The sequence below is a fragment of the Leucoraja erinacea genome, chromosome 4 (assembly GCF_028641065.1).
Source record: "Leucoraja erinacea ecotype New England chromosome 4, Leri_hhj_1, whole genome shotgun sequence".
NCBI classification, from domain to species: Eukaryota; Metazoa; Chordata; class Chondrichthyes; order Rajiformes; family Rajidae; genus Leucoraja; species Leucoraja erinaceus.
In genome coordinates this window covers 28367396-28392276 of record NC_073380.1, presented here as the reverse complement: position 1 = coordinate 28392276, position 24881 = coordinate 28367396, and the positions used below count along the sequence as shown (strand labels likewise).

Here is a 24881-nt window from a genome sequence, read left to right as displayed (position 1 = left end):
AAGTTGTTGAGGCAGTACTATAATAACATTTAAAAGACAGTTGGACAGGTACACGGATAGAAAAGGTTTACAGGGATATGATCCAAATACGGGCAGATGGGACGAGTGTAGATGGTGCACCTTGGGGCACAAAAAGAAAAGCACTTTGCTCACCAACCTAAAAGTATGTACTTGCAATTCATCAATAGGTTATGTCAAACTCATTGGTAAGGCAGCCAAATCATTCAGCATGCAAGGCCAAAACAGCAAGTAGTGTTTTTCTGTAGTTGAAGTTGCGAGATTCACAACTCAATATTTTTAATGCTAATTTCTGAATGTGATGATTTCACTGATCTACATTAATCTGCTGTATAATAAACCAAATGTTCTAAAGTATGTCACTGTGGTGAAACAGGACAGATGGTAAGTGCAAAAATGCTACGATTACAGAACAGGAGCTGGTCAATGTTGACTGCAATTATTCCCGAACTTCACTTATTATAATACCATTTATATAATAGTGTTTGAAGTGCTAGAATCACTTTATACCTGTGGAACAGTAATGTACTGTTCATAAACTTACAGGCTTCCTGTAGGAACTTTTCCCGTACACTGTCCGAAGTGCAGTTTTTGCATGTTTTGATAGCAACTGCCATGGCAGAATTTTCCTGCAAATAACACAAAAGATTAAAAAATTAATACTTGATTAGCCAATTAAGTAGTTTGATTAAATATAACTGAACCAAGCACTTACTTTGAGGTATCATTCAAATTATTTAATAATCCTGATTCAAGCAGACAATTTATGTGCAAATAGATAAACATCCTGTGGTTTAATTAACTATAAACAGAAATGCTCTGTTCGGATTTGGCTTAAAATACAATTACTGTTCTAAAAAATATGAATACGAGATACTTACAAACAATTTTAAGCAATTCAGAAGGACAGAATACAAGTAGAATGTTAGCTCTGACATTGCCCATGTTTGCAACAGAACTTTTAATGTCATCACTGATTGATATGGCCAGTTATCTACAGTGGATGTGATCTCCCTGGCTCTCCACTGGACCACTTGGATAATAAGAACATGTCCGCAAGGCTGTTATTCATTGATTAATGCTGAGCACTATCACCCATCCAAATACCAAACTCAGAGAACTGGATATCTGCTCACCCTTATGTAATTGGATCTTCAACTTCCTCAACAGCAGACCACAATCAGTATGAATGGGCAACAATACCTCCTCCTTAATAGCCATGAACACAGGAGGCCCTGTGCTCAATCCTTGCTCTACGTTCTCTACACCCATTTGACTGTGTAGCCAGACACAACACAGCCATCTTTAAATTTGCCAGGAGACGTTGTTGGAAAAATAACGGGTAATGATAAGTCAGATGACAAGAGAAAGATTGATAATCTTATTGAGTGATGTCAAAACAACAATCTTGCTCTCAACAATAGCAAGACCAAGGAACTGATTTTTGACTTCAGGAAGGGAAAGCCAAGGATCCATAAAATCTATCTTCATCGACGGGATGGCGGTGGAGAGCGTCATCAGCTTTAAGTTCCTATGTGTGTATATCTCTGAAGATTTATCATCAGAACACCGATGTCATCTCATCAGCACCTCTACTTCCTTAGAGGATTGAGGAATTCGGTATGTCGACAAATACTCTTTTGAACTTCTACATCTGTATGGTAGGGAGCATACCAACTATCTGCAGCACTACCTAGTTCGACAATTTGAATGCCCAGGAATGAAGGAGAATATAGAGTGGTAAACATTTTCCAGTCCATCACAGTTACTGACCTCCCTGATGATTATCTTGATTTCAACTTTGGAAAAGTGATTTAATTTCTTAGTTACTCACTGGAGTCATGTAAATCCCTTGATGCACATCACCAAACTGTCCCTCTCCAATGCAACGACCCAGTTCAATTCTCTCTCGCTGTATCTCATAATCCCTGGCTGTGAAGAGTGGAAAAAAATTCAAAGTTGCTCCAGAGATTATTCTTGCATTTCTATTTTTTTTAATATATAAACGAGAAAAGGTTATTGTAAGTGACACACAACTTGACACAATTATATTCATCCACAGGCAGCAGGCAAAATAATCAGACAACAATTGAGAAATAGTTGCATTACCTTCGTCTATCCCATAGCTTTCTGCATTGCAATGGGGGTAGGAAGGAGAACAAAAATCAAAAAGCTGTATACATTAAAAGTTCTGTAGATAAATTTGCAAAATGCAATTAAGTTGACCAATGAATGCTCAACAATAGATTCAATCAGCCATTTTATGCAAATAGTGAAAAAAAATCTTAAAGGAATAGCTATTATAAATAACTTTATTTGGAATAATTTAAACCAACATTAATTGAACAGTGGTGACAAAAGGAACTGCTGGAATCTTGTGAAAAACTTGTTTCTCTCTGAAAAAAGTGCTTGAGGAACTCAGTGGGACAGACAGCATCAGCGGAGAAAATGGACAGGACGTTTTGGATCGGTACCTTTCTTCAGATCCTTGTCAGAACTTAACTTCTTCTGTCCATTAATTAAATAATCACTTCACAAAATGACAGGAAAAAGTCACATGACCACCCAAAGTGCTCCCTTTTTCCATTGGATCTTTTGAGGTTCTTTTACACAGTGCAGGGACTGCGGAACGTTTTTGAAAGTGGGGGGGCTGCGTGATCACTGATCACTGGCCTCGGGGGTACCCGGTGAGGTAGCGGAGCGACCAAGCGGGGGGAGGGTGGCACAATTATTATTTTTTGTTGTTGCTCGACCTCCAAAAACTGGGGGATAATACAGGCCATCCCCCAACTGTAAAAGTGGGGGGATATATCCCCCATCCCCCTCTCTCTCCCCCTCCCTCTCGGGGTCGACTCTCCCTCTCTCTGTCTCCTTCTCGGGGTCGACTCTCCCCCTCTCGGGGCCGATTGACTGATTCACACTCTCTCTCTCTCTCGGGGCCCACAAGCCCACCCTCCCTCTCTTCCACTCGGCGGTTAATCACAGCTTAGTTCACTGCCCCATATCTCGACTGTGAAACGCGCAGTGATTGGCTGTTGAGCGGCGGGGGGGGGGGGGAGGGAAGGTTTTGGGTGGGGCAGTCGATTTCCGCCACAACTGGTCGTGGTTTTGCCCTAAGATCATCGAGCGGAGCTCCGCACGGTTTTGCTGTGCTCACTGTGCGCTTGTTCTGAGCTTCTGAATGTCAGAGGTCCTCAGAAGAAGAGAAAAATACGTGTGCGGGCCGGATAATTTCAGGTTATGAAGCGTGTCTCCCCAAAAAAGTGGAGGGGCTGCAGGCTCCCCAGCCCTCCCAGTTCTGCTGCTCATGCAGTGGATTTGCAGGTTTCATAGTTACATATTATTCAAGCAGGAAGAGAGGATATTTGGAATAAAATAATAGAAATCATTTATAGCAGACAGATAATAAAAATATTTTTAAGGCTTGCAATAAACTTTAACAGGGATGGGAAACAATTGCTGACAGAATCTTCCAGGCATCTCAAAAAATGCTAATGGCTAAATATGATAGTCAAATTTCAAATGACATTAGTTCAAATGTTAATCCTGTCTTGTCTTCAGAATTAGTCATGCCACCATTCAGCCATTTGCACCTCTCCAGACGAAGTACTCATTTTGAAACAATAATCCGCACATCTGTGTTTAAATTTTAACTGGTAGAGAAAATTATAATACTTATTTCAAGGACGTGTGATCAAAGGATCCCAGGGAAAATGGCATTACATCAGGCAAAACTATCATTAATTTTAACTAACATAAACTAATGCATTTAATCTATTTACTTTACGGGTACGTGGATATCTTTGGTTTCTGCACAAAAATTTCAAATTACGTTCTTTATTCACCTGAATGCAGAGAGCATTTTGTAATCTGGGAGAGCTGGATCACACGATGCCCCCCTGATTGCCACTTTGGCCATAGGTTCTTGAACAAACCTCAGGGATATGAAATCCTAAGATAAATGAAGCAGTCAACACACCAGCACCCATGCATTATATGAATTAGAGCGGAACATCTTGCCATCAACAGTGACCGTCTGAAACATCAGTTAAGAGCATTTAATATTTTATTTACGTGACTGTGTGGTCGGAGATTGCTTGGGACCTCACGAGGGATCCCGAGGGATATTAAATTACTTCAGTCAAGAGGCAGGAGTATTCTTGGTTTGTCTGGCTTTGCTGAATAGGTATTCTTACTGAGATATTATTCTTTTAAGCCTACATGGAGCCACTAAAGAAAATTGAGCACATTCATTCACCACTGATGAATTTGTGTGTTGTGCCCTAAAATTGTCACTGAGCATCTAAATGACAAATGTACCCATTAGAAATGCTCACATATACTTTGCCTGCGCATTTTAAACAGTGACCATACCACTGGTGTTATGTTTTGTGCCCATTTTAGGCCTGAAAAATGGGTGCACAGCATGTCAATTTTTACTCCCATATGCTTAAATGTCAATCTCATTTTATTCCTGTCGTTAAGGAAACCACATGTTATGAAAACATTTAATGATCACAAATACTAGGTCTGTTTTCACTCCTTTCATTTTAGAAGTTTATGCATTAGGAAGTCAAGTTAGTCTATAATTTCAAACTCCAACATTTCCCCAGGGTAATCACAAAATGTGGAGTAACTCAGCGGGACAGGCAGCTTCTCTGGGCAGAAGGAATGGGTAACCTTTCGGGTCTTCAGACCCAATATATACCCTCATGGCAAATTCAGGGCCCATTCATGTTTGAAATGGCAAAGGAATTTTATGTGAAATTATTTCTGCCAAAGTTCATATCTTATTTAAGATATAATTAAATATATATTCAACCACGTTTGACAATGATTTTGATCTGCCATTTTGGCTCCTGACTGTTTCTATTCTCACAGATGTAGCCTGAACTACTGAGTATTTCCAGCATTCTCTATTTCAAATTAAGTTTATACTTAAAAGTATGTTTCCGGATTATTTTTCAAGAAATCTTTTTTGGACCCTGACCCACGTTGCTGACGTGATTGTCACTTTGACTCAAGTGTAATTTAATCAGCAGCTTCTTGTTTGTGAGGTAGAAGGCTACTAATTTCCCTACGAAGGAAGTTAAATACATATTGCAGAAAACAATCCTGTGCTGAACTAAGGTCTTCCTGCACTGTCAGATGTGCTACCTTAAAGATGAACTTAAAATTTAGAATCTGTGTCTCTCTCCCCCACTACCACCCCACCACCATCACCACTTGTGGATATTGAAGATCACTTTGACACGGCAATAAGGACAGGAAGAGAGTTCTTGTACCCTGGCCAACATTTATCACGTGACCGACAAGAGATTACCTGGGCATTTATTTAATTACCATTCACAGAACTAAACATTCTGCAATCTGACTACTGCAAATTATGGAAGCAACCACATTTCTGAAATACCTGATGAGTTCTAAAGAGATATGAAATGTTCCACTAGATTCTGTACTAGATAAATGGAAAGTTTTCTCCTTTATATTCCCATCTCCTTTCCACCAGGCATGCATGTTTTCCTTCTGCAGGGTCTACTTGATCCACGAATCACCACTGCCCACTCTCAATATAGAGTTCCTGATAATATATCTGGTCAACAATCACTTGCTCTGATAATATTGGGCATTTTAGGTGCCTGACAAAGTGGAGGATTTCTGCTTTTGCAAAACCTGCTTGACATATTTGCAACGGCTGCAAAGACCATGAGGATCATGGCTCCAGAGTGTCGGGGTCCTGGGGAGAGGTTGAGTACAGGTTGATATCCAGATGTCCTTTAATTGATAATATATATGAGGGTTTTGCAGAGGGAGCTAGGTCTTGCTGCAAATGCATGCTCAGGATTGAGTAGGAGATGGTGGGGTTATAATAATGTTGATAACCATGTTGCATGGTCTTCGCGCCGATACTCGTGATTGGTCAAGGAGCGTGTCCTTGCCCAAATTCTTTACATTACCTGGTAAAATGTTTCTTTGCTTAATATAAATATTTCCCTTAAGTGCTTTCTGTAGAAACAATGTTATGTGATATTTTGTGATTGGGTTAGGGAACTGTCAATTAATGTATTCTATAATCTTTATTGATGATTGGCTTGTAGGGGTTGTCCCCCCATGTATTTTGCACCAAGGGTCCGTGAGGGTATAAAAGAGGGGAGAGCACATGAGAGTGTGCCGATCTTCTGGGGTAGCACTTGGGACCGTGCTGACATTCTGGAGGTGTTCTATTCGCATGAGGCTGAAGGGCTTGAACAAGTAGAGACAAGGATCGAACCCACGGTGTTGGACTAGGAATTGTATAGGTAGTGTGATTGTGTTTGGAAAATAAAGTTAGTTGATCCAGTGCTTGTATTCAGTGTTTTACTGAACCAGAACCAGGGTAAGATTAAGACCGGAATTACATTGGAGGTTCGTCCGGGATCTCAACTGAGTGTCAAACATAGATTTGCAGTCAGGGTCGTTTCAGATTGCAAGAGGAGAAATCGGCGCCACGGTGCGGTTTTCTCCGCTCCGCAGATCTAGGGCGAATCGATCATTTGCGTGCTTGTGCTTGAATAGTAGTCTGGCAAGCACTGAGGGCAAGGGTTCGAGTCCCTGCCTAAGTGTGGACGGTGGGTGTGAGGCTCACAAGGCTTTTCTCTAGTGGGTTTGCGGCCCCACACCTCAGTTAGTCAGCAGCTGTTGCAGTCGAGTACCATTGAGTTAGCTGACACATATTTGAGGGGTTGGAGGCTCCGCTCAGGCTGGGGTACAAATTTCGAGTTACAAAGTATCTTCATAGGCAGGGCTGAGTAGGGACAGTACTAAGAGGAGTAAGTACTGTATCGGTGCTGAGGGTGCGATTGGAAAGAGACACTTTAAAAATCAGCATCAAAGACCAGCATGAAGCAGACACATACTGAGGACCAGTATTTAGCAGGTGGGAAGGAGTTGCCTTGGGGGTTTGAGTCCCCACCTGTGTGCTGTTTAAGAACTTCGGACAAGTTTAAGAACTTCGGAACAGTACTGGGAACTCAGTGTTGGAGTATAGATTGGCTGAGAATACTTGAAAACACTGAGAAGAGATTGGAAGACGCATCCATTATGCAGAATGGTGGTTTAAATTCTAAATTCTTCGATCCAAATTTCACCAAATTCAGGGCTTCATATTGAGATTGTATTGTATTGAGATCCGTTTTGTTGATCTATCTTATTGAGGGCACTGGCTATTGTCAATTATTAAAATTATTAGAGTGTTTGCGTCTTAGATACTGCAATTGTAATCGTAGTTTGAATCGCGACTGTATGTCACTGGCGCGTGCCGTGAGTAATTACTCAAGGTAGGCAGTCAGTCGGCTTTTAAAAAAACTTAAACCATGCATGCGCAGATTGTTCACTCATGAAAAATAAAAAATAAAATTAAAAAACGTAACAATTCAATTTGCCCATGGCTTCCTAGTCTCCTTTATTCTTAATTACTGAATGGGTGGGGGGTGAACGGTGATGGCAGGTGGAGAGATGGTGGGAAAAACGGGAGTACAGGGAAAAGTTGAATCAGTTGTCATCTTATTGAATGACAACACTTGTTCAAGGGGCCAATGGGGGGGAAAGAGTTCCTTTCACAGCGTGCGGGGAGTCTGTGCCAGGGGTAAAGTTGCGGGGAGGCCAGGAGTGTTGAGAAGGAGGGGGTCAGGGATAATGCCAGTGACTCACTCACTCACCGCTGCCGCAGCTCTCCAGGCGCGAAGCCACCGCACTGTAGCCGGGGATAGAAGCAGCTCGGGGACCGACAGCAGAACTGGCCGTCACTTCAGCGCCTTCTGCCGGCCCGCTCACCTCTGGCAGTGCTCTCCGTCTGAACACCTCTCACCTGCCGCTCGCTGATGTCAGCCGCTTCCTGCAAATACTTAAATTCCAAGAGCCGAGTAACCTCAATCGCGTGTTGGAATTCAAGGATTTGTGGGACATGAGTGAGGCCAGCGAGCGGCAGGAGAGAGGTTTTTAGATGGAGGGCTGCCAGAGGTGAGCGGGGGCCGGCAGAAGGCGCTGAGGTGGAGGCCGGTTCCGCTGTCTGGCCCAGTGGCCGCTCACAGCCACCCGAGCTGCATCTCCTCCACCCCCCCCCCCCCGCCCCCCCCCCCCCGGCGGTGGCTCCGTGCAAGGAGCGTCGCAAGGGCCAGACTCCCCAAACGCTGTGAAAGGTGCTCTCCCCCCACCCCCCGGGAAATACGGTATTTAAAAACATCACTAAGAAATGTACTTACCACATCATTGGTACACGAGCTCCATTCTTCTCTCTCTGTTTCCTAAGGTACACTTAAAATAATGCCAATCCATATTTGAAAACCCCGCCAAGAATCTAGCACTGCGCATGCGCAGTAGTCTGTTGCGCCTGCGCAGAATTTCAGCTGCCTTCAGCCTTGCTTGAAATTGACGGCTTCCAGCAGCGCTGACGGCACGTGTGATCGATCTCTTAGATAGGCATAATTCTCCCATGTCTTTACTATTTATATTTAGTTATTACCATTTTCTAATTTTAGTCAGGGTAGGCAGTGCCTGGTATGTTAATATAGAGTGATTAAGACCGCTTTTGTAACTGGAGTCTGAATCATGGCTGTGCAATCAATGGGGCATATATATCCTTTGATTCCAGGGACTAGTAACCAGGGACTAGTAACCTGTTAGTGGAAAAGTACCTTGAAGGGAATAGTACCGCCAACTGAAAAAGTACTTTGAAGGGAAAGTCTCCTGTACCCGTGGGAGGGGTTCCGTTGATTGACAACAGCACGATTTGGGCAATTTAAAATATTGTGATTTATTTAGAACTGAACAGTTAGTGAATGCTTATTATTCGAATGCTTGTATTTTACATTGCAGTGTGTTTTTGTATAATAGTGATTAGTAGTATTATTTCTTGTTTAAGTATGATTTTGCTTGCGTGTTACGAGCTCATTTCTTGGTGTTTAGATTGAAGTGTTTTGAGTGTAGGAGATTTGCTGCTGAAGTGTGTTTGATTGTTCCGTTGCACCTTAGACTGAGATTGTTTGCCGACTTGAAACTGTTTACAGGTTTAGAAACATAGAAACATAGAAATTAGGTGCAGGAATAGGCCATTCGGCCCTTCGAACCTGCACCGCCATTCAATATGATCATGGCTGATCATCCAACTCAGTATCCCGTACCTGCCTTCTCTCCATACCCCATGATCCCCTTAGCCACAAGGGCCACATCTAACCCTCTTAAATATAGCCAATGAACTGGCCTCAACTACCCTCTGTGGCAGAGAGTTCCAGAGATTCACCACTTTCTGTGTGATAAAAGTTCTTCTCATTGGGATGCAATGTTAAAATTGTACAAGGCATTGGTGAGGCCAATTCTGGAGTATGGTGTACAATTTTGGTCGCCTAATTATAGGAAGGATGTCAACAAAATAGAGAGAGTATAGAGGAGATTTACTAGAATGTTGCCTGGGTTTCAGCAACTAAGTTACAGAGAAAAGTTGAACAAGTTAGGGCTTTATTCTTTGGAGCGCAGAAGGTTAAGGGGGGGACTTGATAGAGGTTTTTAAAATGATGAGAGGGATAGACAAGTTGACTCTGTGGCAAAGCTTTTCCCCAGGGAAGATTCACCATGAGGGGGAACTCTTTCTCAGAGAGTGGTAGCTGTGTGGAATGAAAAAGTTGGAGGCAGGTTCTATCATTTAAAAAATAAATTGGATAATTATATGGATGGGAAGGGAATGGAGGGTTATGGTCTGAGCGCAGGTATATGGGACTAGGGGAGATTATGTGTTCGGCATGGACTAGAAGGGTCGAGATGGCCTGTTTCCGTGCTGTAATTGTTATATGGTTATATGGTTATATCTCGGTTTTAAAGGATTTCCACCTTATCCTTAAGCTGTGACCCCTTACCTGGACTTCACTAACATCGGGAACAATCTTCCTGCATCTAGCCTGTCCAACCCCTTAAGAATTTTGTAAGTTTCTATAAGATCCCCTCTCAATCTCCTAAATTCTAGAGAGTATAAACCAAGTCTATCCAGTCTTTCTTCATAAGACAGTCCTGACATCCCAGGAATCAGTCTGGTGAACCGTCTCTGCACTCCCTCTATGGCAATAATGTCCTTCCTCAGATTTGGAGACCAAAACTGTACGCAATACTCCAGGTGTGGTCTCACCAAGACCCTGTACAACTGCAGTAGAACCTCCCTGCTCCTATACTCAAATCCTTTTGCAATGAAAGCTAACATACCATTCGCTTTCTTTACTGCCTGCTGCACCTGCATGCCTACCTTCAATGACTGGTGTACCATGACACCCAGGTCTCGCTGCATCTCCCCCTTTCCCAATCGGCCACCATTTAGATAATAGTCTGCTTTCCCGTTTTTTGCCACCAAAATGGATAACCTCACATTTATCCACATTATACTGCATCTGCCAAACATTTGCCCACTCACCCAGCCTATCCAAGTCACCTTGCAGTCTCCTAGCATCCTCCTCACAGCTAACACTGCCCCCCAGCTTAGTGTCATCCGCAAACTTGGAGATATTGCCTTCAATTCCCTCATCCAGATCATTAATATATATTGTAAATAGCTGGGGTCCCAGCACTGAGCCTTGCGGTACCCCACTAGTCACTGCCTGCCATTGTGAAAAGGACCCGTTTACTCTTACTCTTTGCTTCCTGTTTGCCAGCCAGTTCTCTATCCACATCAATACTGAACCCCCAATGCCTTGTGTTTGAAGTTTGAAAGCTTGTGCGAATTTGTGTGAGATTGTGTGAAAGAATTTTGGGGTACCCGGGTTGAAAGGAGAGATTGATTGTATTGAAAGGAGAGATTGATTGTGTGAGAGACTTACTGGCGTGTTGAAGAACTTTTGGCCATTATTTGTAGACAACTTGTTAAGTCTTGTGAGTGGAGTGTGAATCGTTTGGATACCGTGTCCATTGTTAGTAACAATGGGGAACCAGATCGAAAGAAATACGATGGAAGACCCTGAAAGCCCACTACAGTTATTTTGCAGCAAGCTCCCACAGAGAGTAGAGAGATTGAAATATTTTTCAGGGGTGTTAAATAAAAAATTAGGAGCTGATTTGTGGCCGGAAGGAGGGATTGGGAACATTGAAGGGAGTGAAATACATTGAGAAGATTGTTTGGCAATGTGGTAACAGTGATATAGCGAAGGAACTTATTGGACTATGGAGACAATATTACGAAAGAGTAGAAGAACGCAGAGAGGCTGCAATAATGGCGAACTGGCAGGAGGCAGCTTTGAAGCTTGGAATAGAGTTGAAAGACGATGAAAGAAACAAACCTTAAAGAAGGAATGTGGATATGCTTATAGAGAACATAGGGAACGGGAGAAGAAGAGAACTCCTGAAGGGAAACTGGCATTTGTAGACTTAGAGTTAAGGTACCCGCTGGTTGGCTTGGAAGGGAGAGATGAAGAATATTTAGAGGATTGGGAAAGCGTTCAAATTAAAAGAAGTTTGCAGCCTCCACCTTATTCCCCTTGCGCTCCCTATACTCCACCTTCACATCCAGCACCTTGTACACCTTGCGTGCATCACAGACCTCCTCCTGTGCCTGCAGCACCACCCACACCCCCTGCTGATCCTATAGTGGTACCTGCCCACCAGAGAGCAGCACCAGCACAAAGTTCTTTGACCCCAACAGCTCCACCACTGGCAGATAGTCCAATGGCACATGGGACAAGGAACAAAGCAAAGAAAATAGCTCCCGTGTTTAAAGATGAAGACAAAGTACGACCACCAGAACCATTTTATGAGCCTAAATCTAGAAGGATAAGATGACCACCTAGATATGCCTTTAAGAAATATCGCCTTCCCCCTAGTGATGAGGATGATACATCGGAGGATGAAACAGTATTAGGGGACACTGAGAGTGAGTGAGACATAGCAAAAATTATGAAAGAAGAACAAATATCCCGTCGTCAGTTCCCAGTTAGGGAGATGCCTAACCCAGCCTTTGATCCGGCTGCAGTGCAAACAATCCCCGAACCATCGATGTATATTCTCCATGGAAACCCAATGAAATGATGGCAGTACTGAGTAAAATACCTGACAGAAAGAAATCACCTGCTTCCTTTGTGGACTATCTCCGGACCACTAAGTGTGTGTATCCCGCTGACTCAAGAGACTTATGGGCTGTAATACAACAGATCATAACTCCTACAGAGCATCCCAGGTTCCTAGCCGCTTTAGGACACCCAACACATGAAGCACTGGCTAATGTGATCGCTGATAATAGTGCAAGAGAAGATGCAGTTTTAACTGCCCTTGTTAATGCCCTTCAAAAGCCGATAGATATTGCTAGGATTCTGGATGTTCGGCCTAAGAAAGGAGAGGGAGCAAATGAGTTTTTAGAAAGGTTCTCGGAACTATATATGGACCAGTCAGAGATCGAAATTTTCAGAATGGGGCAAATTCTCCCCCAGTACTGCCCAATACTGTTAAACTGCCTGCTAACTAATGTGGCCAAAGCAATTAAAACAAACAACATGGACTGGTCGGAAAACAGTTCTAGTCAAATGGCTTGTGCAGTGAGGTATCACTGGAAGGATATCAAAAAACAAGAGAGTCAGCCAGTGGTTAAGGCAAAAAAAACTGAATATGTGACAAGGAAGAAGGCGCGAAGGTCTGATTTAGATTTGTGGAGTCCTAAGACAAGACCAAAGCATGGGTTGATGGAATGGACAAAGGCACCAGACTACTATGATGACAGACCTCCCTGAGAACCAATTTCCCAAAGATCAAACTGGAGAGGCAATAGAATTCCGGACCAATGTTAGACTTGCAGTAGATTGGGTCACTGGAGTAGGGAGTGCCCAACACGAGGACAAAGTGGAGGAGGGGGTCACCGAAGAGATCAAAGAGATCCAAGAGATCAAAGGGACCTATGAGATCAGAGGGGGCAGAGAGGGATCTGGCAAATAAATCAAGGGCAGAGAAGGCAAACACCCTTCTCTCAGGCTAATCCATTCTTACAATCCTGATTAGCAAGTCTGTCCAGAGTTGAGGGACAAGTTTGCCAGACCCCTACCTGGGCCAATCAAAGTAGTATACAAAGACAAAACAGTGAGACATACAATCACAATAACCACTGAAAATTGTGCAAGAAAAGAGACAATGGGAAATATCCCAGAACTATGGAAAAATAACAGCCAAGCCCATGTTTCCCTGAAAACGCGTTTTAATGTTAGCAAAGTGGTAATATCGCTTTGCTATTCACGCTTGCTTTAACTGTGGTCAGCAGGGCCATTGGAGCAGAGAATGCCCATCGCGAAGAGAAGGGACTATAGTAAGAGCAAAGGGGAGGCTACAAAGAAACTAAAAAGGTAAACAAAGTAACTGCTCCTAAGATGACTATTTCCAGAATTGGAATGTGAACATTTTAGCAATGGTAACAGGACAAGAAGGAACTGCAGAGTACGTTAAAATACCTCTAGACATATGGAAACGAGTTTCAAAAGTGGGTCCACACATCACAAGGAAGGTGAATTTTCCAGCAAGAGCGAAAGACTTGGGAGCAATGGTAAAGAAAGCAATTGATCTGACAGATCCGAATGTGTATGAAGAACAAAACTCGTCTAATCAATGTACTGTTAAGTTTTATCAGACCCCGAGGACAGTTATTGCCCAGCTACACCAGCATCTGGGGAGTGAGGTATGTGAGTATGTGGACCAGTAAGTGTGGGCAGAAGACAAAACTCAGGTAGGATGTGTTCGCATTGATCCCATCCAGATAGCTCTCCAGAAAGGGGTGACACTGCCTTCGATACAACAGCACCCATTAAAACAACAGGCAATTCCTAGTAGAGACAAGCTGATTCGGGGATTGCTGGAACAAGACATCTTAGTGAAGTACCAGTCTATTTGCAACACACCAATCCAGTGCCCAAGGCAGGGAAAGAGGGCCAGTACAGGTTGGTCCAAGATTTAAGATCAGTAAATGTATCAGTAGAACCGCTCCATGCCTTGGTGCCAAATCCAGCTCATATTCTAGCTTTGATTCCAGCGGAAGCTAAGATCTTTTTCATTGTAGACCTGCAACATGCCTTCTTCTCATTACCTCAGCACAAGAGCAACCAGTATTTATTTGCCTTTACTTACAGGGGACAACAATATACGTGGGCAAGAATACCGCAGGGATTGATAAATTCGCCTGAAAATATACAATCCAAATTTAACAATCAATTAATGTCAGTAGTTTATGTACTTAACTCAATAACAAGTAAAACTATACCTGCCTCAAGGGGGTTAACTGGCATGTATGCAAACAAAATACATGTTATTTTGTCTAGCTCCAACCACTTTATTTCAACTCATTGATGAGTACTGACCAAAAATGAAACTTGAAGTTCTACTGATCAGCAATATTTACTTTGAATTGGCTACAATTCAATGGCAGGAGTAGGCCATTCGGCCCTTCGAACCAGCACCTCCATTCAATGTGATCATGGCTGATCATCCCCAAACAGAACCCCGTTCTTGCCTCCTCATATCCCCTGACTCCGCTATCTTTAAGAGCCCTATCCAGCTCTCGCTACGTCAGAGCATTTGTTTGTTAGTCAATTAGATATATAAAGATCACAGACAAGCAGAATACCGAGTACTGCTCAATCATCATCATGAGTTGGAATATCTAACAGTATGTAAATTGGGGAACAAGGACAGATTGAGCAAAATAAATACCAGAAATTTGCTCATATTATATTCACATACATTTCTGAAAATGCTAATGCATTTTAAATAGCATTTAAAAATATTGTGAATTAAGGGAACAAATACTGAAAGAAATAGAAACTTAATATTCATCTGTATATTCCTGACCAGATTCAGTGGAGTTGCTAATTAAAACTACAAATGGTAAAAATCTGTAAACAAAGTATGCAGAAAGCGATAGTAAATAATCAGAAACCAAAATGTCAGCCAAACATTAACGTTGTTTTACACTTGAGGCCTCAGCCGGTTTACACTGCACTTTCAACTTTTTCATTTTATTTTTAACTTAGTTTTAAACTACTGCTTGGGGCAGAAACAAACATCCAACAATCATCTGCCAAAATGCATGCAACAATCATCTGTTGTTACCACAGAGAGGTCTATAACTTAAATTTTCTCCAGAGGAAATGTTGGATATCAAAATCTATGGCAAATTTTTCAGTGGTGGCTCTCTGAAAATACATTAATACTTGTGAAAAAAATTAAGTAATCTGGAAAATCACAAACAATAAGGTTTTAGAATTGAATTATTCTCTTTTCTATTATACCTTTTAGCAAGATCACATTACTTTAGTCATGATCAGTCAGAATTAACATAATATGGAACTGTAAAAAGTAAACTTCAGAACATAATGGTTTAATTATGTTATGGTAAATAATACCAAAATTCAGTTAACAAACGTAAACAATTTCATCCGTCTACTTAATATAATTTGAACCAATTAGTCATAAATGACTTTCAAGAAATCTATATCCATTCATCACTGATCACTGTAAAACTCCAATGAATCATTGTTGTATATTTACACTCCAGTTCTCAAATGATCAATACTTTGTGCTCAATAGCACAAAGTTAATCACAAAAAAGGGTCTTTCATATTTTAGGGAACTGTGTTCCAAGAAAAAAAAAACGATGGAACAGTAAAATGGAAACAAATAGCAATCAATATTTACTTTGGTGTTAAAAAATGCTACCAATTTTTCATATGTCTCTTCTTCATTACAAAAAATCAATTAGCTCCACACAATTTCATTTAAACCACGTCATCAAGATGCATACCAAAGTAAAATATAACATTTGAGCAAGTGCCATTTTCTATGCAGCAATATTATAAATACTGCTGAAAAATGTCAGAAAGTATTTCTCAGTAAATGTTTATCAACTATAAATTCAGCCAACATTTGGATATCAGCCATTTCTGAGAGCTCAGAGCTTTAGAAACAAAACTTCTCCAAACATTTACTCTTGAATAGTCGTTTAATTCTGGTCCACGTATAGCCATGACACCAAGTGAATGTACTTACTAGAAGGCATGGTGTAAGTGTCCTCTTCATCTATGATCTCTGCGTAATCATCGGTTTCTGCAAGTGAAGAACCACGCATTTTAGTTTGGTTTGTTCAAAACACAAACTGTTTCTAATTCAATTTAGACACACAGCATAAGGAAGGGATTAAAAGATGAACAACCCTTTTCCTTTTAGACAGCTGAAGCACTTTTGAAAAAGAATCTCTCAACCATACAGAGAGTGACGACTGCAGACGGCCAGGATGCCAAACCATTTCGGGAGAATTAGTGACATCATCCAATCACAAGTACAGCTTTCCTCTCAGAAAAGGGAAGAACAGTAAGTAGGGGGATTGCCCCTGATGTGATGAGAATAAAAAACAAAATCACGTTGAACAAAATAGGAAACCATTGATCAATGTCTTAAATACTCTGAAGTGTAAATGAAAAAAACTTTATCGTACAAGGTTTGCATACCACAACAATCTAAAAAATTCCCAAACCCTTTACTCCACCCCCCTGCAATTTGTATAAAATGTCACGGCTCTATCTGGCTAATGTTATTCTTGAGCAACAAGGGAAAACAAAGGTGGTCTTTGCCCAGAATTCATTTCTGTCGATTTCCCACATATTAATATTTCTGGAACTCAGCCTTTTAACTGTGGCAAAAAAAGATTTCATTTGGAACATATGGTAATAAAATATAGCACAACTTAAAAATAGGTGCATGGATTTCTTCAGAATGCATTTTAACAATTTTCTTCAGTATTACAAAATTGATGCAAACAAAAATAACTACGTTTGTTACTCTCAAAATTGAAATCTGTCACTTGAAAGACTGTCAACTTTTTAATGTGACAAAATGTTCCAGAATATTTCAGGAAAAAATAATCAAATCCAGAGTGAAAAAAAACACTAGTTAGGAATTATAATCAATTTACGATTGCACTGATGGGCTTGAGGGTGTCCCCCCCCCCCCAAGGATTTGGAAAGCATGGAGAATAATTTAAGGCAAGCATTTAAAAAATGTTATTGAAAGGATTCATGGTTCTGCATCCTGAACTGCCGAAGAGGGAACTCAGGTCATAAAGCTTACGCTGGAACCAGCTGATTGAGTTACAAAGCGAATTTGGGTTCAGGATAATTATATAGATCAGTACCAACAGCAAGCGAAGTAGTGGTAAAGGGAATGAACCAATAAATAATGTAAAAGCAAAAAAATGTTGGAAAATGCATAACTGATGAAGGGCCATTGACCTTTCTCGGCAGATGAAGCTCAACATGCTGAGTGTCTCCGGCATTATTGGCTTTTATTTATGATGTCCAGCATTTGCAATATTTTGCTCTTCAGCTGAGGAAGGCAAGTATTTGGCCCTAACCACTGAGAAATAAAGTACATTTGAAGTATGTAGCTACTGGTCAGATATTTTGAATGTTTTTCGTTCATTGTCTTATTTCTTGATACATTAATACCAAAATTAGAGATCTTATCCCTTTTAAAAATAACCGATAATCTTGTGCTCAAAATTCCATTTTAAAAGACTGTAAATTATAACATCAGGCTTGTATCAGAAAATCATGCAAAATGATTTGGAAAGTGCGAGGTTCAAGAGCACCAATGTACAAGGCATTCTGTGTTAAATTTGGATGGGAAGCCAATAAAATGTTTAGAATGGAAAATCCACTTTCTCAACAGTTTATTCCAGTTTAAGCAGCCTGAAAATTTTTATTTTAGTGATAACTTTCCATTACTTAGATGCTGAAATATGTAATCGACATTCATGAGTATAGAAGTTGGGATGTAATGTTAAATTGTACAAGGCATTGGTGAGGCCAATTCTGGAGTATGGTGTACAATTTTGGTCGCCTAATTATAGGAAGGATGTCAACAAAATAGAGAGAGTACAGAGGAGATTTACTAGAATGGTGCCCTGGGTTTCAGCAACTAAGTTACAGAGAAAGGTTGAACAAGTTAGGGCTTTATTCTTTGGAGCGCAGAAGGTTAAGGGGGGACTTGATAGAGGTTTTTAAAATGATGAGAGGGATAGACAGAGTTGACGTGGAAAAGCTTTTCCCACTGAGAGTAGGGAAGATTCAAACAAGGGGACATGACATGAGAATTAAGGGACTGAAGTTTAGGGGTAACATGAGGGGGAACTTCTTTACTCAGAGAGTGGTAGCTGTGTGGAATGAGCTTAGTGAAGGTGGTGGAGGCAGGTTCGTTTTTATCATTTAAAAATAAATGGATAGTTATATGGATGGGAAGGGAATGGAGGGTTATGGTCTGAGCGCAGGTATATGGGACTAGGGGAGATTATGTGTTCGGCACGGACTAGAAGGGTCGAGATGGGCCTGTTTCCGTGCTGTAATTGTTATATGGTTATATGGTTATCTGACAATTTAGTTTCTGGCTTCTTTCTCATTTTGATCTCTCTGAACTCAGTTCCCTCTTTTCGAATGAAGCTCAAGGGTAAAATAGATTTTGTTTTTACTTGGCTCATTTGACTGAACATTTGAGTTTAACAACTACATTTAAGTATTCTGCTATTCAAATTCAGGCCAAACCCAGATGCATCAATAAGCCAGTTCGGTATTCCGAAAAATGCAAGGAATCATGGGATTTTTCAAAGGTCATTCGAGAATTAAAAGAAGCGAACGGGGTGCCTGGGAGCGGGGGAAGAGCGGGGTGTAACAGCGAGAGTGAGGGGGTAGATGCGAGTGGGAGACAGGGAGAGACTGTGAGAGGTGGGGGAAGAGAGGTTTCAGTTAGACAGACAACCACTGGTAAAGCCATGGCTCGTTGCTTCTAGGATAGTCGAGAAAATGTCCTCAATCGAGAATGCAACTCGTCTCGACTGCGCTGGAGATTTCCACAGGCGCAAGGAACAAATGACCTATAATTTGCATTGAGTGAACTGAGATCTGACACTTCTACTCCCCAGGTCGAGTGCTCCTCGATCCTGCTGCTCGGCGGCGGCCGACCAAGATTCCAAATGGGACGGGCGGGGTTGAGCTGGAGTTGGTGCTTCTTTTTCGCGCCACCTGTGGGCCTCGGCCGCCGCTGCGACGGGCCAGCACTCCGCCGGGACAGGCAGAGCCGAGCTGGAGTCGGCACCCACCCCCCTCCTCCTCCCCTCCTCCGCACTCCCGTCCGGCTCCCGCTGACCCGGGACCGCCCCAGACGGGACACTCGGGAGGGGACGGGGACGGCCCAGCGGCGGCTGGATAAGGACGAGACGCAGGAGGTCTGCACCCATGCAGCGGCATGGCCGCCGCGAGTGTTTAGCCTGAGCAACCTATGACCTTTGCATGCACAGTCGGAATACCGAACTGGCTTATTGGGTCAGAGTTTGCCACGGATCTATGCGGCAAGAAGAAACGCGTTTTGATGAATCCGCATTTTGAACGCACTTAAAAGTTGGCCTGGTACTCGAATAGCAATGCTTACGCAGAGACAGTGTAGTGCACAATGAAAAACATGCCTAGTCTTTGATGTGGAGAAAAAAAATCTTTGACAGTCAGCTAAGATTATCTTATCTGTCTGTGTAACCTATCCAAAACCAAATATTCAGATGCATTCAGAAATTATAAGAAATATTTAAAAAAAACAAATATAAAAACAAATGAAAGCACATAGGAGTACACATAACTAAGTCAGCTTCACCTTCCTTTCTTATCCAATTTCACCATCTATACCCCTTTTGTCTTCTTTACTTATCATCAATCGTGGTTACTATCCCCACCCTTCTCTCCCCACCTGACATCTGTCAAACAACCCCACCTCACGTGGATCCACTTTTTCTCCTGCTAGCTCTTGCCCCATCTTTACCCCTTACCTCTCTCTACCAACTCCATCAGTCTCAAGAATGGTCCGGACCTGGAATGTCTTCTGTTTTTCTCCACAGATGCTGCCTGACCCACTGAGTTCCTCTAGTATTTTGTTTTTATTTCATGTCCTCTTTTTGCCCTCCTGATTGATCTTAAGTATACTCCTGCATCTCTTTGTTTGTCTCCCAGAGGATTTGTTTGATTACAACTGACAATACCTGTCTTATGCTACCCATGTATCCATACCAAAACTTCAATATCCCTTGTCAACCAGGGTTCCTTAATCCTGCAAGCCTTGCCCTTCACTCTCATTTGCTGGCCCTGAACTCTTCTCTCACTTTTAAAAACTTTCCACATTACATGCATCCATTTACCTGTAAACCACATTTTCCAATCAATTTTTCCAAGTTTCTGTCTAATGCCTTCTAAATCAACGCCATCTGAGTATTTCCAGTAATTTGTTTTTTACTGCAAGTAGGAACAAACTATTTATGTATTTTATCATGATACTAAAAGTACATTGAGACTAACAATACAACAGTATTAATTTCTAACATTTTCACTTGTGTGAACAAAACCAGATGTTGAGAGCAAGGATACAGAAATAACAAATGTGAACTCGCATAATTTAAAGGAACCAAAGCTGGAACTCCTACATCAAATCTAATTGCCCAAACTGGCCTTCACTTCTCCAAACATAACAACACTCATGCCTTTGGAAGACCCTACTATTTTATATATACCTATAAATAATACAAAAAAATGGTACAGTCTCTCCTCCAACCAGAATGGAAATTCATCCTTGCAGAATTCACAGATCATGATCCAAAACAATTTAGATATGGAATCAAATTTGATCTCATGAAATGTTCAAAATAAAAGTAAATAAATGATTTTTTTTATTTTCAACATGTTTTTTAATGAGTAGATGCTATGGAAAATTAGGATGCGAGGGTCGCCTGTACAAATGAATGGAATATTGTCTTCCTCAATTAAAATACATAATTTGGATCAAATTTCATATCTGTACAGTCTAACATGTTTTATAACAACCTTTTTGCAAGATTCCATATTATTCGCCAAATTTCCTGATGGGATTGTAGTCCAATATTTCATTTGATTTTGTACTAAATAATAATTGGCTGTGGAAGAATCGCATTCAGAAACTCATTAAAAAATGCTTTGTAAGTGTCTGAATTATTAATGCAGTTGGAAACCATTTTTGGCCTATATGGAAAGGCAGTAATGACCGACTCTAGGTCATTGTGTGTCACACTGGAAAATTAAATAGGTATTTCCTGGCCATGATCCCTCTTGTACTGCGACACCATTCCCAATGCGACTTTTTTTTTAGCACTTTGCAATGCACCTATCTAAAAAACATAATTGTCGGTTACTCTTGCAACAAATTGGTCTTTTCAATGCAATCCTCCAACAATATCCACAAGACCCATCAGTGTCCATCCGCTCCACAAACACAATATTCAAATCACACCGATGAACACCCAAACTTCAGGCTTCCACCTATCCTTCGCATGAAGACACTTCAATCCTCCCACAACGTCCTGGGACCAACCTCAATCACTGATTTAGGCTTGTTCTAATCTTGTACAATTGTTCTAATCTTGGTACATCAACCCATATTTAATGGCTAAGGCCCAACGCCTTTCCTCCTACCCCGAAGCTCCCCCTTCAGCTCCTCCAAAAATAATCCATGGGATCAATCACCTTTTATTCCTATCTGCAGCAATCCATGATCCTGTTGACAAGCATTAAATCTCTAATTTCTGTTGGTATGTTCGTCACAATTACATTTGAAAGTCATTTATTGAAATAATATGATAAAGGCACATTTTCACACAGATGGCACAGCATTTAAGAAATTTTGTGTTTTGTTGAAAGATCCTGATTATGGAATAACATGAATCAAAAAGTAGATTTCTTTGCAGGACGAGGAGGGATGATGAGCCCTGCAGATATCCAAACTGATGCATAAAAGCTAAATTTATTTTATGATGGTCTTGAAATCACTTGCAGTAGGGGTGATGTAATGAATCAAAGAAGGTTTACAGAACAAAATTAGATGTTGTGAGGAAATATTTTAAAATTAGGCAGCATGGATTTGATGGCCTGAGCAGCCCAGGTCTACGCTATGGTGATCTATGTACCCACCCACAGTAGCTTAGTACAAAGCACGACCATCAGAGGCTGACACAAGTAGTATCCCCCACAAATATAAAGTAAGGGAAATGCATGTGCAGTGAATAGACATTATTTGATACCTGCTATTTCATTACTATAAGAGTTAGCACATTTGAAAGACATTGATTCACATGCAAGAATGAGATAAGAATTTTGATTAAAAAATTACAGGTGTTAACATACAGGGCATTCAGAAAGTATTCAGACCCCTTCACTTTTTCCACGTTTTGTAGCGTTACAGCCTTATTCCAAAATAGATTATATATATTTTTTTTTAAATCATCATTCTACACACAATACCCCATTATAAAAAATAGAATAAATAATAGGTAATTTTGCAAAGTAATTAAAAATAAATAACTGAAATATCACATTTACCTAAGTATTCAGACCCTTTACTCAGTCCTTTGTTTGGCAGCGATTACAGCCTCAAGTCTTCTTGGGTATGATGCTACAAGCTTGGCACATCTGTATTTGGGTAATTTATCCCATTCTCCTCTGCAGATCCTCTCAAGCTCTGTCTGGTTCGATGGGGAGCATCAATGCACAGTTATTTTCAGATCCCTCCAGGGATGTTCGATCGGGTTCAAGTCCGGGCACTGGCTACCCCACTCAAGGACATTCACAGACTTGTCACGAAGCCACTCCTGCGTTGTCTTGGCTGTGTGCCTTGTCCTGTTGGAAGGTGAACCTCCTCCCCAGTCTGAGGTCAGAACGCTCGGGAGCTGGTTTTCATCAAGGATCTCTCTGTACTTTGCTCCCTTCATCTTTCCCTAGATCCTGACTAGTCTTCCAGTTCCTGCCACTGAAAAACATCCGCACAGCATGATGCTGCTACCACCATGCTGCACCGTAGATATGGTATTGGCCAGGTGATGAGCGGTGCCTGGTTTCCTCCAGACGTGACACTTGCCATTCGGGCCAAAGAGTTCAATCTTGGTTTCATCAGATAATCTTGTTTCTCATGCCTTTTAGCAAACTCCAAGCAGGCTGTCATGTGCCTTTTACTGAGGAGTGGCTTCCGTCTGGCCACTCTACCATAAAGGCCTGATTGGTGGAGTGCTGCAGATATAGATGTCCTACTGGAAGGTTTTCCCACCTCCATAGAGGAACTCTGCAGCTCTGTCAGAGTGACCATCGGGTTCTTGGTCACCTCCCTGACTTAGGCCTTTCTCCCCCGATTGCTCAGTTTGGCCGGGCGGCCAGCTCTATGAAGAGTCCTGGTGGTTCCAAAGTTCTTCCATTTAAGAATGATGGAGGCCACTGTGCTGTTACATTTAAATGAGCGGTTGTTTATAGACTACAGTCACAGGCTGTTGTTCATAGCCTACAGCTCGGCGTTTAATACCATCATCCCTTCCAAACTGGTTACCAAGCTCACGGAACTGGGTCTCTGCGAATCCCTCTGCAATTGGATCCTCGACTTCCTCATCCACAGACCACAGTTTGTTGAATTGGTGGAACCACTTCATCCTCAGTAACAATTAGTACGGGAGCACCTCAAGGCTGCGTGCTCAGCCCCCTGCTTTACTCACTCTATACCCATGACTGCATAGCCAGTCATAGTGCGAACTCCATCATCTAGTTCGCCGATGACACCACTGGTTGGGACAAATCACAGATCGGGACGAGTCAGAGTGTAGAAGTGAGATCGACCGACTGACCAAATGGTGCCAGCACAACAACCTGGCTCTCAACATCAGTAAGACCAAGGAACTGATTGTGGATTTAAGTAGGGGAAGGATGAGGACCCACAATCCTATTTATATCAACGGGACGATGGTGGAGAGGGTCAATAACTTCAAATTCCTGGGCGTGTATACATCAGAAGATCTTTCCTCGACCCAGCACACCGATGCAATTGTAAAGAAGGCACATCAGTGACTCTATTTCCTGAGAAGATTACGGAGATTCGGCACGTCAAAGATGATTCTCCTAAACTTCTACAGGTGCACGGTAGAGAGCATTCTGACTGGCTGCATCGTGGCCTGGTTCGGCAACTTGAACGTCCAGAAGCGAAAAAGACAACAAAAAGTTGACCACTGACCAGTCCATCACCAGCTTTGACCTCCCCACCGTCAAAGGGATCTATCGTAGTTGCTGCCTCAAAAAGGCAGTCAAAATCATCAAGGACCCACACCATCCTGGCCACACACTTATCCCACCACTGCAATCAGGAAGAAGGTACAGGAGCCTGAAGACTCTAACGTTCAGGTTCAGGAACAGCTACTTCCCCACAGCCACTAGGCTATTAAACACAACAAATAAGTTATGAGCTCTGAACTGCAAAAGAATATATTATTATTTGTTATTTGCACTATATTTGTTATTTATTGAACTTTTTCTTTTTTTCCCGTTATATACGATGTTTACATATTCACATATTCTGTTGTGCTGCAGCAAGTAAGAATTTCAATGTCCCGTCTAGGGCATATGACAATAAAACACTCTTGACTTGACTCTTCAGGAGCTGCAATGCTGCAGAAATTATTTTATACCCTTCCCCAGATCTGTGTCTCGACACAATCCTGTCTCAAAGGTCTACGGACAATTCATTTGTCTTCTTGGCTTGGTTTTTGTTCTGACATGCACTGTCAACTGTGGGACCTTATATAGACAGGTGTGAGCCTTTCCAAATCATGTCCAATCAATTTAATCTACCACTGGTGGACTCCAATCAAGTTGTAGAAACATCTCAAAGATGTTTCTAAACACCTGTTTTCACTTCTTCATTCTCGTGTATTGTGTGTAGATTGATGATAAAAAAAAAATAAAGAGTTTAATCAATTTTAAAATAAAGCTGGAATGTAAGAAAATGTGGAAAAT

General features: G+C 41.6%; 1 protein-coding gene across 1 annotated transcript in view; it reads right to left on the bottom strand.

Moving 5' to 3' along the window:
• Positions 1–24881, bottom strand: part of LOC129696222 (focal adhesion kinase 1-like) — a 425097-nt gene that overhangs the window by 105235 nt on the left and 294981 nt on the right. Inside the window, 4 exon segments of the mRNA XM_055633900.1 lie at positions 563–647; positions 1853–1950; positions 2128–2148; positions 16045–16101. Coding sequence (XP_055489875.1) covers positions 563–647; positions 1853–1950; positions 2128–2148; positions 16045–16101 — 261 coding nt within the window.